Source organism: Penicillium chrysogenum (assembly GCF_028827035.1).
Source record: "Penicillium chrysogenum strain IBT 35668 chromosome Unknown utg000005l_segment0_segment0, whole genome shotgun sequence".
Lineage (NCBI taxonomy): Eukaryota > Fungi > Ascomycota > Eurotiomycetes > Eurotiales > Aspergillaceae > Penicillium > Penicillium chrysogenum.
In genome coordinates, this window is record NW_026622753.1 from 7,438,651 (window position 1) to 7,453,631 (window position 14,981).

Genomic DNA, 14,981 nt, shown 5'->3' on the forward strand with positions numbered 1-14,981 from the left:
CCATTCGGCACCAATTCGGAGAGCTTGGGGAAGCCGAAAACGAAGGGCTGGCCCTGGACATAGACCTTCTTGTTCTCTCCTCTGTGGACCTTAACCTCTTGCTGACATTTCACCCTGTCATTGTTCAGCAAAATCGGGTAAGCCAATAGCGGACATCTGACATCAACTTTGAAGGAGATTCTGAAAACCCAGACTCGACCACAACCGATGGCCATTTTTTACCCGGTCTCGCGGGGTTACCTTGGGTAAGAATAATCTGGTTGCCGTTGTAGTTTTGGGGTGCAAATTGCAGTCCCGTAGCGGTTAGAGCGAAGGTGATCATGCTATTAAATCGGGACTGCGTTTCTGAATGCACTAGTCCCACTTTTCGACGAGCAGGAGGCTATCCGTTAGATCAAAGGATAGTTGTAGGGAGAGCTTGAGGGCTTCGACTTTCTTTGCGGGACCGTTTTCTGCCACTTGCGTGGCAGACTTCGAAGAGAATGATATTGAATCAGCATTTTTGCCACAGGCACTTGACATATCTATCGTCATGTATGACATAGGTCGGAAACATCTCATGGTTGTCCTGTGAGATAAGCAGGCGCCTATAAAAATTGGTTAGAGCAGAATGCTTGGGAGAACGATCAGCTCTGACTTACCAATGAAAGTCAAAATTTTGACCATTCTTTTCATCGTGCATTCTCCACGCCACCATCTCTGTGGACCGTTGCCGTATGATTGGTTGTAGAAACACTTTCTCTAACTCTGTTTAGAGTAGATGTATCGTTGACTGGTGAAGCCACTCCTAGAAGAGTCAGGGTGACAGGGATCCGATTGGGGGCCTACGTCGAGTGCAGGCAGAGTGCTGAGATTTTGACCTGAGACTGTATCACAAGAGCAAAAGCACCCACTTGACGGTCAGCAACATAGAACTTTCTGTTGTCAATATTTTTGGCGTACGATTAATGCGGACACAGAAAATTTCCAATCGACTTCGAAACTGGATGGACCAGTTCGCTCGAGTTGGTACTCAGAAAGTGCCAAATCTCGGGACTATGCCACCAACTAGGGGCACGGGAGGATAGAGATGGTGTGACCATAGAAGGAAGCTCGGAGGATTTACTGCGATTTGAATGATATTTTGCAAAGTGAGTTGAGGGGTTTGAAGGAGAGAAGTGAGTAAACTGAGTACGTGGGTACAAGATAAACAAACATCCGAGACACCACATGTGTACACTCTAATCATAATACTTAGCTACCACACCCCCGATGATAGGCTGATCTTTGATTTCACTTTGAACCGCACCTCTGTCAACTCCCTCAATCACTCTCGCCTTCACCCACTCACCAGCAGTGATCCCAAGCGCACTATTATCAGTTGTCTGATCATACCCCAGACGACGCAACGTCTCACTCACCACGGGCCGCAGCTCGAGACTATCCTCCGGTCGAACAAAGTACAAAACACCTAGGCGGTCTACGTCCCTCTGATCCGGCGGCGGTGCAACGACGCGATGGATGCTGCTCTTCAGGAATCCATTGGTAAGGAAATGGAGTGAGTCCGCAAGGTTCACCGTGATGCTCTCGGGATACGGCTTGACCCACTTCCACTCGCCCTCGGGTGTGCGAACCTGCAGCGCAGCAACGGGCTGGCGGAACAGCAAGGTCATGCTGCCAAAGTCGGTATGGCCCTTGGTCCAAATCCCGCCGGCCTTCTCATTTTCTTCCTCTGTACGCCGGTGGTACTTCATGTACCGTAGGTGACAGTCGCTTCTCTCGTCGTAGCGATGGACCTTCAGGAAGTAGTCATCGGGTAGCTCGAGGATGATGGCGAAGAGCGTCAGAAGTCTTCGTGCTATCTGGTCATGAATATGGCGTGCGAAGCCCTCGATGACGGGACGATTGTGATTCACAATGTCCGGCTGCGGAAGCTCAAGGGCCGGGATGAATTTTGGGATGTTGTAGATTTCTGTCTTGTCATAGACGCCCGGACTGGTTTCCTAAGTTGAAGGATTAGAGATGATTGATTTTCGGGTCACATATTATCAATATGCAACTTACCCGGAGACCCATTGGCTTGTAGCCATTGTAACCACCGTTCTCAGTCTCCGCACGAAACTTGAGCTTCTCCTCGATTGGGAGCTTGAATATCTCCTTGCCAATAGAGAATTGGCGGTCGACATCCTCTTGCGAGAGGCCGAAATTTATAATATAGAAGAAGCCTAAGGCTTTATAAGTATTCCAAGCGTGCAAAATGGGAGTTGGAACCATGGAGTACTAACCTATATTTTGGATAGCCTCAAAAAGCTGTTTGGCTAACTGCTTTTTACCACCGGGCTCGTCAAACAGAGATAGATCCAAGGTTGCGAGGTCCGCCCAGTCCACTGCATACGAACCACATGTTAGCAACAGTGTCTCAAATCTCGGCCTCGCCATGATCCTGGATTTTGCAGTAGTGCATGAGTGGAAGATGCATAAGACCTACGATCAAAAGTTGTCTCGGGGACCTGGCTATACGTCGGAATATCGGATCCTGCAGGAACTGGGACTGGAGCTAGAGCTGACGTTGCCATGGTCTATGCGAGTTATTGGAAGAAAATATAAACAATGGATATAATCACAGCAAGTTGTACCAGTATGGTGTGATTATGGAGACAAGGGTGTGCATTGCATTGCATTACATCCGGCAGATGGGGGATATACTCGGCTTTATACCCCGTACTTCTCATATTCTCGTATGTACATTTGTATGTATCCATCCAAATCGGGCGATTTGTTGGGATGTGTCGGTGGCTCAGCCCTTACCCCCGGGGAGTGCCCCGGGAGACGTTGTTGACCACAATGACCTCATCATCTCGTTTTTGAGCTCACATCTTAACGCACGGGTGAATTTTGACCTTTTGGCCCTTTTTCTACGTCTGTCCTAGGAAAGGCACATGAGGTTGGTAGACCGCATTCGTCTACTAGCATGGGAAGGAGCCTTTGTGCAACCCTGGCCATCATTTTAGACACAAATCGATTTCCTTGGCTCGTAAATTATCCAGGGATGCTGTAATTCTTATGGCTCTCTTGAAAACCTCATCCTCGTCAAGGTGCTAGATTCCCAGCCACATGAAGCCGCCACACGGCAATTCGAAAGACCCTTGTTACAGTCTCTTCAGCCGATGGGCCTCGACAGCTCTCTTCGAACCTTTGAATCAACCACTTGCGTTGCAGAAAGCGGCATCGCTAAACAGCCCGACTGCCAATACTCGCCAAAGGAGACTTTCATAAAGCTCGAACGGATAAATGGCCCTCACTTGTGGTAGAATCTGACTTGTCAGAATCGCCTTCTAAGTTAACGTCGGATGCGGGGTTCTGGCCTACAGAATCTAACGGGGAAGTTCAAATGGTCATCGCGATCATGATCGGTCGGAGCACGCCGGAGATCGTGCTGGAGTCGTGGGGATTTGACAACAATATCGTTGTGATAGCGCCAAACGCACACAAGTGGTTATAATCGGCAAGTGGGAGAACAATCATCTCTACCTCCGGAGCCAACCACTTATTGTTGGCTTTGACAAGCTCTTTCTTCGCCCGCCTAGCACCCCGAGAGAACGGATACATGAAATTCTAAAAAGGTCCGAGAGTCGAATCAAAATCAACCGACCTGACCGCCACTAAAAACCCTCCGACTCCTTATATCCCCCTGGTAAGAAGTTCTTAATATGCTAATCTGGATTCAACGTTATTTCCTATTTGCGGGACAGTTACTAGCACAGTTTGTATTCGGCTTATCAAGCTTAGAAAATGGGCTCCCTCGGCACCCAACCGCCCGCAAGAGCCTCGAGCGACCCCTACTTTGATCTGGGAATATTCAGTCGCAAAGTCAGTACCAACTCCCAGGAAGCCCAGACATGGTTCAACAGAGCTCTTGTATGGACATATTGCTTTAACCATGACGAAGCAATCACCTGTTACAAGCAGGCAATCGCCCACGACGAGAACTGCGCCATGGCCTACTGGGGGATATCCTTCTGCTCAGGCTCTAATTACAACAAAACATGGGCGCTGTTCGACGAAAGCGATCGAGTCAATGCAATCAAGCAGTGTTATGTGTTTTCCCAAGAGGCGCTGAGACGGGCAAACAGTGCATCACAGTGGGAGCAAGCGCTCATCAAGGCTCTTGCAAAACGGTACCCCAACGATGACCCAAATATGGATCTTGCTGGATGTAGCCGAGCGTATGCCGATGCCATGAGAGAGGTGTACGTGAGGTTCGGACCCGGAGATTTCGACATTATCACACTCTTTGCCGACGCATTGATGAATTGTGCTCCGCGAAAACTATACGACGCCTCCACAGGGCTCTCGATAGCGTCTTCGCCGGTATTTGAAGTGAAAGATCTACTTGATCGGGCGTTGAAGATGCCGAAAGTCGAACTGCATCCAGGTCCCGCACATATGTATATCCACCTCATGGAAATGTCGGCGACTCCCGAGGCTGCCCTGCCGGCAGCAGAGATGATCCGTGAAATGTTCCCCGATACAGGCCACACATTCCACATGCCTGCCCATATAGATGTCCTCGTGGGCGATTATCGCCGCGCTGTGGAATACAATCTGAAAGCGACCGTCGCAGACGACAAATACTTTGAACAAAATGGCGGCTTGACATTCTACAGCTACTATCGTCTACATGACTATCACTCCCTCATCTATGCTGCGATGCTTGGTGGAAAGTCCAAGGCAGCATTGTCAGCCACGGATCGAATGGAGGCGACTATCACGGAGGAAATTCTTCGGGTCGAAACGCCTGCACTTGCAAACTGGATGGAATTTTTCAAGGCTGTTAGAGTCCATGTGCTCATTCGTTTTGGAATGTGGGAGGAACTCAAGAATCTCGACCCGCTCGAGGATAAAAATCTCTATTGTGTCACGAACGTGATGAGACACTATGGAAAGGCCATCGCGTATGCGGCCACGTCTCAGCTCGAGGAAGCGGACAAAGAACGAGAATCTTTCAAGCTCGCCTCTAAGCTTGTCCCTCCCACACGTCTCGATTTCCCTAACAAAATCACCGACATTCTCAAAGTAGCATCTGCGATGCTGGATGGCGAAATCGGTTATAGAAAAGGCGATTATGACGAGGCATTCTCCAGATTACGGGAAGCAATTACTCTAGAAGACGAGCTCCCTTTCGCAGAGCCATGGGGGTGGATGCTTCCAGTTCGGCATGCTTATGCTGCGCTCTCATTGGAACAGGGAAGAGTTGAGCAGGCGGCGCAGGCTTATGCTGAAGATTTGGGGCTCTCCCCTACACCGAAACGTGCGCATCAGCACCCAAATAACGTTTGGGCTTTGCATGGATATCAGGAGTGTCTTCAACTGTTGGGTCGTCATGCAGAGGCAAACATTATCAAGAAACAACTTTCCCTTGCCCTTGTGGAGGCAGATGTTGAAATCACATCCTCATGCTTTTGTCGACTTGGGAGATTGCCTTCGTCTTGTGGAAAGCCCGAAGTGAATAGTTGCCACATTGTGCAGTCGACGTATAAGATCTAGATAGACACTTGATTAAATGGAAAATGTTTCTCTGGCTTCTCATTCATGATATTCGAAAGGCATAAGATATTGCTCACGTCCACCAAAGCAGGGACCCAATGTGCGAGGCTTTCATTGTGTCCAGCAACACCTGAAATGAATAGATTACAAACATGGGTATCACACAACGGCATCTGCAACTTGCTTGATCATCCTACTGACCTCATCAACGATACGGAAACAAGGTACCAACTTCCGCGCTACCGGGTCGTGCGGGCAGAGATCGAGTGGATCATGATCAACAGCCTCCTCCTTTCTCCGACAACGGCCTTCAGAATCGGGACAAGCTTCATGGCCCACCATATGGCGATCACGTTGCCGCTGCGCAAACTGTTTACCCAACACCAAAAGCTTTGCGACATCCACCTGGAGGCCGTGCACGACAAGATCCCGAAGCTTTTCACCTCTAATTTGTAAATTCAGTTCAGACGGGACTCCGAGATAGACGGTTCTACTCTCGTTGCTGATATCGAGCTCAGTACAGTGTTCATTCAGCCAGCGGAGGTACGTTTGATAGCCGGATGTTATTTCGAACATCAGCTGGCCGATAAGGAGCACATTTTGAACGGTCACTCGAGGCGGTTTGGATATATCGTAGCACATAGGACAGATCAGTAGCCTCTCCATGAGTGACAAGCCTGTGCGAAACATTGGGACGATACTGTGAGACATGCTCGCGCGGCTCAATTTCCGGACTAGATCGGAGACCTCTTCGTCGCATTTACAAGACTGTGAGAATGACGTGGGAGAGATGTATGCATCCAAGGCTATTGGAGGTATCTCAGGGTCTTGCAATCCGTCACGCCGTTCTGTCTGCAATAACTCAATGGGGAAGGGATAAATGTCGCCGTTACCGAGCGTCTCCCAGTGGCAGGAATTGAATCCACAGTTCCCGGCCAGCTCGTAGGGCAATGAGTCGAACTCACCATCTCCCATTATTATATTCCCAGCTTCATGCTGAGCAAAGGCCGAATGAGGAACGGCAGCCGATAAATGTGAGGAGCTTGAGGATCCTACTTGTTCATCTCCGTTCGGCAAATCGAGATCTGGTTCTTCTTGTCGTGCACGCTTTCTCGGCCTTCCAGGGGCTCCTTTGTCTTTGAATTTACAAGGCACTCTTGAGCCTCGGCAACGAGAGCAACCGCTCTTTTCGCCTGAGCACCTGAGCTTCCGTGCCCCTATTTATCATTAGCTACACATTCGGCGGGACTGAAAACGGCTCGGCTTACGGCATGTTTCGCAGGAACTTCGCTGTCGAGGGTACATACTGACTTCAGTGTGTTAGCTTGATGTAAGCGGGCATGACCGAGGTCGGAGTTGATGTCCACCTGGGCAGGTGGAATCGATTGGTCATCCTGCGCTGAGATGGCGTCAACCGAGCTCCGAGCGGGGTACAGAAGGGCAGCCTCCCTAAGCAACGGCATTCTATGCCTCTTTCCCTTCGGGGATTAGATAGGATGCGTCAATCGTAGAAAAGAATCAAAGCCCAAGTATTGCGTGTGTTTCTGAATATCAATGTTCGAAGCAGTCGTGGCGGGTTTCCCCAAAACCCTCCGAGAAAAACACCCGAGACTCCGCTTCTCTGAGAGTTCCATCAACTCCATCTCCATTTCAAATAAACAGAAATTGTCATCCTAGCATCTGAACAAGATGACCAAATCTATAACCGCACGCGAGTTGCGCCAGCATTGGGTAAATCACTATGAAATTGCCCTCCTCGACGTCCGCGAAGAAGGTCCCTATTCCGAGGCCCATCCTTTATTCGCACTAAGTGTGCCAGTTTCAGAAATCGAGAAGAAGTTGCCTTCGCTAGTTCCTCGGTTGTCGGCTCCAATTGTTGTCTACGACGATGGTGAGGGTTATGTAGATCGGGCTACTGCCCGGATATTAGCCCTGGGGTATCGGGATGTTGCCATTTTGACAGGCGGGCTTTCTGCGTACGCCCTCGTTGGCGAGGTCTATCGCGATGTCAATGTACCGTCCAAGGCTTTTGGCGAGCTCGTTGAATCTATCAACCACACCCCATCTTTATCTGCGCGGGAGGTCAAGGATGTTCTGGAGAGCGAGGATGATGTGGTTGTCTTGGATGCCAGACGTTTCGAAGAGTATAATACAATGAGCATTCCGCACGGCCGCAGCTGTCCAGGAGGGGAACTTTTGTATCGCTTTTTTGAGTGTATACCATCTCCAGAAACCACAGTCATCGTCAACTGTGCAGGTCGAACGCGGAGTATTGTTGGCACCCAATCTTTGATCAACTCTGGAATCCCGAATAAAGTGGTTGCGCTCCGAAATGGGACGATCGGGTGGACATTGGAGGGTTTGGAACTGGAGACCAAAAAGACGGAACGGGTTCCGAGCCCTTCAGTCGAGACATTGCAGAAAGCATGGAAATACGCTGAATCCTGGGCGAATCACGTCGGCGTCTCGTTTATTGACAGCGATCAGCTTACTCGATTTGCCGCGGAGTTAGAAGATCGGACTCTGTACCTGTTAGACGTGAGAGACCCCGAGGAGTACGCTCTCGGACATCCGATTGGCTTCTCCAATGCTCCTGGAGGTCAATTAGTACAAGCCACCGATGAATGGGTCGGTGTTCGAGGAGCTCGCATTGTTTTATATGACACAGATGGTGTGCGAGCGCGCATGACAGCCAGCTGGCTCTTACAACTCGGTTGGGAGGTGGATGTCTTTAAAGAGCGATCTGGAGTGCCTGATGCACTTCCGTTGCCTAAAGTACCTTCGTGGCATCCTTCAGCGGATTGTTTTATCACGATCAATGACCTTCGAAATCTCGCAGGAGCGACTGTGGTCGATCTCGCCCGTAGTGCATCCTATCAAAAAGGCCACATCCCAGGCGCATGGTTTGCTTCTGGTCCCGAACTTGCACGAGATTTGAGGGTTCTCGACGGTGGTGGCCCCATCGTGCTGACCTCGCCGGATGGTGATGTTGCCGCGATGAATGTTGACGAGGCACGAAAGTCGATCTCGCGAGAAGTGCTATATTTGGTGGGAGGGACAATGGCCTGGGTAGCTGCCGGCCATCCCCTCGAGACGGAGTCACGATGGTTGTCGCAGCCAATCGACGTGTATAAGAGACCATACGAAGGCACAAACAACGCTCGCAAGCATATGCAGGGGTATCTTGACTGGGAGTATGGGCTTGTCGCACAATTGGCGAACGACGGGGTTGCGTGTTTTCACGTTGTGCGGGTCTCGCGTGGGAACCTATCTTAAGTACCTAGCTAGGTAGGCACCGTTGGAATTAGGCCAGTAAACTATGTGATCATGTCAGTCCGACCCATAGAAACCTGACGCTCCGCTTTACCTACCGAGCAGATCATATAAATGGGCTAAGTGTCCTCCGTAATCTCATAGTGTCACAAAAGAAAGGACCTCTAACCAGGGTGGCAGTGAGGTTTTCCTCACCATGCAGGCAAGACAGACAGACATAAGACAAAAAAAAGCAAAACAAAACAAAACATACAACAGTGAGGATTCGCTGGTGGTCACCCACCCAACTACTAACACACCGGCGTGTGGCTTCTGCTCGATCAATAGTTCGGTGGATGTCGCCTGGGTGAGCGGGAGGGTGACGCCGCTTTTGATTGGCGTCACCCAGCGCACCCAGGGTGAGTGCGACAGAGGGTGTGACGAAGGTGCGTGTGTGCGCGGGAGGGGGCGAGAATTCCGAGAATGAATGTTCTAAAGCCTCCTGCACCCATTCTCCGAAGGAGATAAGCGAAAATAATTAGCGACCCTCCCGTAAATATTTCGAAGCAGTCATGTGCACATCTTCTACAGGAGGTGACCATTGCCAGTGCTCGATCCGCTTAGATGCGCTGTTTGCGGATGACGGTAGTCGTATATCGTGTTCTTCGAGAAATGGGGCGTTAAATGGGCGATACTTGGCCAAGCCTTTTCTTGAGTCTTCATCAAGCCCTTTCCATACCCAGAGAACATCCTCGACGCCAACAGACGGGTGCTTCCAAGATCCTGCTGCTCTCATCCACTAAACTCATGTTCTTTTTTGACTTCTCTCATCCAAGAGTCTGTCAGTATTAACCACACGCACCAAATGGGCTCCCGGCTCTCCGTATAATATGTCGGTGGAAACGAGCAAGAGGACACTGGCCTAGGGACAAGGGAGGGATCGTAATAGCTGGCGCGGCGAAGAATATAATGTAGGAAGAACAGCAGTATAGTAGGGGTAACCAAAGCCTTTATCAATGCTGCTTATATATACCATTCTGAAGTTTTTCTAGTTCTCGCTGATCGTCTACACTATTGGCGCCAATGCACCGCATACACTTAGACAGGTTTATCTGGCGGTCGGCCCTGCTAGGAAAACAACCACAGCATTGCCGGTTAAGCAGCCCGCGATTCCTGTCTATGCAGACACTCTCCAAACAATTAATTTAAGCCACTGTATCACTGTTCAGATCCTCTGATCGCGTTACTCGTAGAATCATGGCCCTCTATAGAAGCTTCACTTTTTTCGATTTTTACAGGCGTCATAGTCACCACAATGCTGTCGAAGGTCTTGGTTTCTCTCCTCAGTTTTGCTGCAACTGGGCTTGTAACACTGAACCTAACCCTAATACACCTTTTTTCTTCCACAGGAAAGGTATGTGTAGTATTAATCCCAACACATGGCTATGCGTATAAGCTTATTCTACACCAGGTTAGCATGCAACGGCTTAGAACAGCGGATAGTTACTAGTACTTGCCAATAACTAAAGCATTAGATAAGGAAAGATACCGCCTCTTAGTTACGGGTCTAAGCCGTGAGTATTATAGCAGATCGCTGGGAAAGAAAGTCAGGTAGGGAGACCTCCATAACCCAAAGCCCAGCTATAGCTGAACCTAGAGCATATCCAAATACAGACTTATATAGACTAAGTGTTTCCAATACCATAAATCGGGGAAAGTGAGAACGTAGCTTGATCCAAGGCGTGAAGAAGAAAGTATAGGAAAAACCAGAAAATAAAAAGTCAGAAGCCCTCGCGACATCAGAAATGTCTTCTACCGACAAAAAGAGCAAGCATTCCCAGGCCCAAGGCTCCAATTATAGCCGTAATGGGCCGCTCTTTCATATATTTCTCAATAGAAGTCAGGAGATGAGTGGTGTATGGAGGCGTACATCGACGGAGTCCAATGTTCGTAGGAGACTGCGGGTGTCACGAAACTCTCCGTCCCAACAGCCTTCAATAATCCAGCCAAGCCAGATATCCTGAGTGCTTGGTAAAAACTTCCTGTCTGGCCAATAAGCCCGGCCGTCAGTAGGAGAGTTGTCTTTGAAGAGGTCGATTTCACACTTGTTGCCAGTCACAACTTCATACATAACTGTTCCCAGGAGGCCAATATCAATTCGGGCTGTGTATCCATTGTCATCCACAGCGTCCATATTAGCATCTAATTGAAGGAGAGATGATTCTGAGAAATCGCAGAATTTAAGAGACAGATCGGAATCAAGAAGGAAATTTCGGCTAGCGATGTCGGCGACAAGCACACATCGGTCATGGATATAACCAAGTGTGCGAACCGTCACACGGAACCATGCGAGCTGGAGCTGATAAGAAGGTCGGCACTTTGCAAGATAAGTCTGAAGATCTCCATTGGCCATATAAGCAAGTTGCGTAGCTTCAGTTGAAAACCCAAGACAGCGGACAACACCATCAGAACGGTCGTCTTCGGAGCTTTGCAAGCGACGATAAACGTCTTGTTCACGTCTAATGGTTTCGATATTCACTTCGACGTCTGAGTCTGAGCTCCAAAGATATCTCAACGGGGTTTTGACGGCCACGCCATCTCGAAGCAGAACTACTGCAGTGCCTCCGCTCCCGAGAACCTGCTCCAGAGGAATCGTATCACCTCGAATATCGAGAAAAGGCGAGGACATCGCAAAAGGACATGGCAAAACGAAGAAAGCAGTTGGATCGACTTGAACATGGATAAAGGGGTTGGCACGGATGCCAAATACAGCCTGCTGATCACGTGATAAATTACTCGTATCGTTCCAGAGCACTCCTTCGTCACGATATAGCGCTTCCTTCAAACCGCTCCTATATAGATAGGCAGGTTTGAGTATAAGATAAAAGAACAAAAAGCAAAACAAAAACATACAACAGTGAGGATTCGCTGGTGGTCACCCACCCAACTACTAACTCACCGGCGTGTGGCTTAAGTACGGCTGAGCGGACGGGAAGCCCTGTTTTCCACACCCTATGGTCGTATGTGACAGTTAACATATAGGATAGAATAATAGAATGGATGCAGCTATTTAGGTGGTGAAATCTTGAGGCTATATGCTACTAGGGAGATGAAGGAAAAGGAAAGTGTGATAATGCATCTATAGAAAAGAGGCTATATATAAAGCCTCCGGGAATGACAAACGAGACAAATTAGCCCTGGAGGCAAATGCTTAGTCTATATAGGGACAAACGCATCCTATGTATATTATCCTGAAATCAAAGCCGAGTTTCAACATCGTTGTATAGATAGGCAGGTATAAGTATGAGATAAAGAACAAAAACAAAACAAAACAAAAAACATACAACAGTGAGGATTCGCTGGTGGTCACCCACCCAACTACTAACTCACCGGCGTGTGGCTTGAGTACGGCTGAGCGGACGGGAAGCCCTATTTTCCACACCCTATGGTCGTATGTACCTGCTTAGATATGGGACAGCAAGAACACTGGAAGTTCTGATAGCGGTAGAGATGTTCAACCATAGTGTCTCTGACGCCTTAATTGTTCCTGTCAAGATCCACAATGTGGATGAGATTAAGAGACACGCAATATGTTGTATTGTGGAGAGGAGAAAGGAAAGTAAGACTGTAATAGTCTTCTATTACAGGGATCAGATAACTAACTATGGGAAATCACAATAGTTTTGTAGACTTATTTTAAGGAAAGAATATTGACCGTGGTTATTTTGTTCAATATAGACTATACAAATCATCCATAGTATAGACTTCCTTCACTTGAATTTCTTTGTTCAGTCATATTCACTTTACTTTCTACACTTTCTACAGTGTATTAACTTACAATATCTCAGTTTCTATAGTTGTTGATAACGTCAAGGCCCGCAAGCCTCATACGACTCATAAACAGCCCCACAATGAGTCTCCAGTCTCCTTATCCGGAAAAGTGTCAGACTAGTGGAAGAGCCTCAATGCAGCCACCCCTCCGCGTCCTATGCCGCCAATCCTAAACCATAGGTCCGCCCCGGAAAAGCTTAGCATTGTTCCATACGTCAGCCGTCTTGGTGGCTGCAGCTTGAGAATATTGAAGCAACAAGGCGAAGAAAAACTTCATCATCGCCACCAGTGGGAGATGAGAGTGAGATAGTGTTATGGTAGACAGGCAGATGCCTGGTTTGTCAGGCTTCACACGTTTGCTAACGTAATCGAAAAGCGAGTGGCCACCACCTCCAAAAACGCGTCCATGAACTAGCACTTAGTTAATTCAACCACCCACTATACCACCAATTCGCTCCCAATCCTCTGCAAATTCAACAGAGCAAGAGGGTAGGATCTTATTAGCTATCCAGGCTTTTAAAAATGGAGATATTACATCTGTTGCTCTCGCTACTCGCACTTACAAAGTCCCGCGTATAACTCTCCGCCACCGGCTTAGTGGTATATAACACCGCGCGATTTCTCGCGCTAACTCATATAAATTAACACAAATTGAGGAGGAATCTCTTAAAAAATAGATTCTATCTATAGATACTCGCGGATCAGCACCCCGGCCCTCTACTATACGAGAAATAGCGAATCTTCTCCTCGAAAAGTGTGGAACCACCCCGGTTCTTTCGGTTAGCGATAAATAGGTTTATAATTTTATAAACCGGCACCCTCTCCTTTCCTCCCGGTTCTCGAGACGCTATAATTACGAACGTGCGAAGTGCGAAGACCCGAAGATTATTATAGAGTGGTTTAATCTTATTTAAAAAACTATCCTTCAATTTAGGATTAACCCCGATAACGTTTATAACTTTAACGAGACTAGTTTCGCGATAGGGTTAACCGCTACGGCGAAGGTGATAACAAGGAGTGAATACTATAGCCGGCGAGCACTTTTATAGCCTAGAAATCGAGAATAGGTGACTATTATCGAGTGTACGAATGCTATTAGCTAGGCCCTCCCCCTATATATAATTTTTAAAGGCAAAGTCTTTATTAAATCTTAGTTCGACGGCCTCCTAGAGGACTAGCGATTTAAGGTTAGTCCTAATAGATAGACCTCTAATAAAATTAGACTTCGCTAGCTTAAAAAGCTCTTTATTCCTACCACTTCTTTATATACGAAGGGGGGTATCGGCTTTTAATACTTAACGGCCACGGAAGTTATTTAACCCCGAGATTCGATAAAGTCTATAAAGAAAATAAAATCATACTAATCTATATACCTCCGCACTCCTCTTATCTTTTATAGCCTCTCGATATCGGCTATTTTATAGTGCTAAAACGCTCGTACGGCTAGATAGTTGAAATAAAAATGCGGAATAGAATCAATTATATCGATAAACTTAATTTCCTCGAAGCATATCCTCTCGTACGAATTAAAGCTTTTAAATTAGAGACTATTAAAAATAGCTTTCGATCTACTAGTTTAATACCTTTTACACCGGAGAGAGTGATTTCGAAGCTTAATATCCGGCTTACTACCCCTACCCCCCCTCCTAGCCGGGGTAGTGATTAGGATCCAAAAACGCCTTCGAACTATATATAATTAGAAAAGCAAGCTTCCTCTATCAAAGCATTGCTTCGTATAAGATCAAGAAGCCCCCGAGCCCGCTTAATTCCGCTATTAACTAGGTTTTAAAAGCCTACTAGATCACAATATAATCCGCCGCATTACTAGAGAAAGAAGTGAGCGATTTACGCGCTAAAAACGAGAAGAAAAAGTAAAAGCGAACTCGATCTATAAGGACGATAGTCCACGAAGGGGATCTCTCAGTTCAGGAGGTTCGTGAGCTACGTTCAGAGCCATTTGAGGCCTAAGTTACGCGTATCAACAACTATCGTGAGCAGGTTTCGGAAGGTTTAAAACCGCCTCCCCAGGCCGGACGAGCATATGGGATATATAGAAAGCCAGGCTATAGAAGAGAGACATGCCCAGATAGATGATGATTTTAGTTTATTTAATTTAATGGCGTTTTGGTTGAGATAAATGCATTTAAAAACTATACATGGGGGGGAGGGTGGCCACTCGCTTACAGTGGCCACTCGCTTTCCGATTACGTTAACTAGTTAACTAGCTAACTAGTTAGTTAGTATATGAGCCAGTCTCACCCAGTCAGAGATCGAACCTTCTCTCTCTCTCTCTCTCTGGGCTCTGCCAGATCAGATAATCAGTTTGGGACCTCGCTTTGCTGTTAGCCCTTTCAATCATCAAACCCATACGC

At 47.7% G+C, this 14,981-nt stretch overlaps 10 protein-coding genes across 10 annotated transcripts; 4 read left to right on the forward strand and 6 right to left on the reverse strand.

Moving 5' to 3' along the window:
- Nucleotides 1-354: 354 nt before the first annotated feature.
- N7489_011182 (uncharacterized protein) lies at nt 355-666 on the reverse strand (the record flags this gene model as incomplete). The annotated part of the gene is made up of 2 exons (XM_056716931.1): nt 355-524; nt 642-666. 2 exons carry the CDS (start codon nt 664-666, stop codon nt 355-357), a joined length of 195 nt encoding a protein of 64 aa, XP_056564553.1.
- A 554-nt stretch (nt 667-1,220) lies between these two features.
- Nucleotides 1,221-2,555, reverse strand: N7489_011183 (Oxoglutarate/iron-dependent dioxygenase; the record flags this gene model as incomplete). The annotated part of the gene is made up of 4 exons (XM_056716932.1): nt 1,221-1,982; nt 2,044-2,204; nt 2,265-2,366; nt 2,468-2,555. 4 exons carry the CDS (start codon nt 2,553-2,555, stop codon nt 1,221-1,223), a joined length of 1,113 nt encoding a protein of 370 aa, XP_056564554.1.
- Nucleotides 2,556-2,950: 395 nt separating this feature from the next.
- N7489_011184 (uncharacterized protein) lies at nt 2,951-3,290 on the forward strand (the record flags this gene model as incomplete). The annotated part of the gene is given in 2 exon segments (XM_056716933.1): nt 2,951-3,013; nt 3,027-3,290. The coding sequence occupies 2 exon segments, from the start codon at nt 2,951-2,953 to the stop codon at nt 3,288-3,290; spliced, it is 327 nt and encodes a 108-aa protein (XP_056564555.1).
- Nucleotides 3,291-3,370: 80 nt separating this feature from the next.
- Nucleotides 3,371-3,645, forward strand: N7489_011185 (uncharacterized protein; the record flags this gene model as incomplete). The annotated part of the gene is made up of 2 exons (XM_056716934.1): nt 3,371-3,423; nt 3,456-3,645. The coding sequence occupies 2 exons, from the start codon at nt 3,371-3,373 to the stop codon at nt 3,643-3,645; spliced, it is 243 nt and encodes an 80-aa protein (XP_056564556.1).
- A 126-nt stretch (nt 3,646-3,771) lies between these two features.
- Nucleotides 3,772-5,526, forward strand: N7489_011186 (tetratricopeptide repeat protein; the record flags this gene model as incomplete). Its single annotated transcript, XM_056716935.1, has 1 exon — nt 3,772-5,526. The coding sequence occupies one exon, from the start codon at nt 3,772-3,774 to the stop codon at nt 5,524-5,526; it is 1,755 nt and encodes a 584-aa protein (XP_056564557.1).
- Nucleotides 5,527-5,685: 159 nt separating this feature from the next.
- N7489_011187 (uncharacterized protein) lies at nt 5,686-6,501 on the reverse strand (the record flags this gene model as incomplete). The annotated part of the gene is made up of 1 exon (XM_056716936.1): nt 5,686-6,501. The coding sequence occupies one exon, from the start codon at nt 6,499-6,501 to the stop codon at nt 5,686-5,688; it is 816 nt and encodes a 271-aa protein (XP_056564558.1).
- Nucleotides 6,502-6,578: 77 nt separating this feature from the next.
- Nucleotides 6,579-6,989, reverse strand: N7489_011188 (uncharacterized protein; the record flags this gene model as incomplete). The annotated part of the gene is made up of 2 exons (XM_056716937.1): nt 6,579-6,743; nt 6,795-6,989. 2 exons carry the CDS (start codon nt 6,987-6,989, stop codon nt 6,579-6,581), a joined length of 360 nt encoding a protein of 119 aa, XP_056564559.1.
- Nucleotides 6,990-7,215: 226 nt separating this feature from the next.
- Nucleotides 7,216-8,802, forward strand: N7489_011189 (uncharacterized protein; the record flags this gene model as incomplete). Its single annotated transcript, XM_056716938.1, has 1 exon — nt 7,216-8,802. One exon carries the CDS (start codon nt 7,216-7,218, stop codon nt 8,800-8,802), a length of 1,587 nt encoding a protein of 528 aa, XP_056564560.1.
- Nucleotides 8,803-8,905: 103 nt separating this feature from the next.
- On the reverse strand, nt 8,906-9,574 carry N7489_011190 (uncharacterized protein; the record flags this gene model as incomplete). The annotated part of the gene is made up of 2 exons (XM_056716939.1): nt 8,906-9,291; nt 9,325-9,574. The coding sequence occupies 2 exons, from the start codon at nt 9,572-9,574 to the stop codon at nt 8,906-8,908; spliced, it is 636 nt and encodes a 211-aa protein (XP_056564561.1).
- Nucleotides 9,575-10,678: 1,104 nt separating this feature from the next.
- N7489_011191 (uncharacterized protein) lies at nt 10,679-11,467 on the reverse strand (the record flags this gene model as incomplete). The annotated part of the gene is made up of 1 exon (XM_056716940.1): nt 10,679-11,467. One exon carries the CDS (start codon nt 11,465-11,467, stop codon nt 10,679-10,681), a length of 789 nt encoding a protein of 262 aa, XP_056564562.1.
- Nucleotides 11,468-14,981: the final 3,514 nt, after the last annotated feature.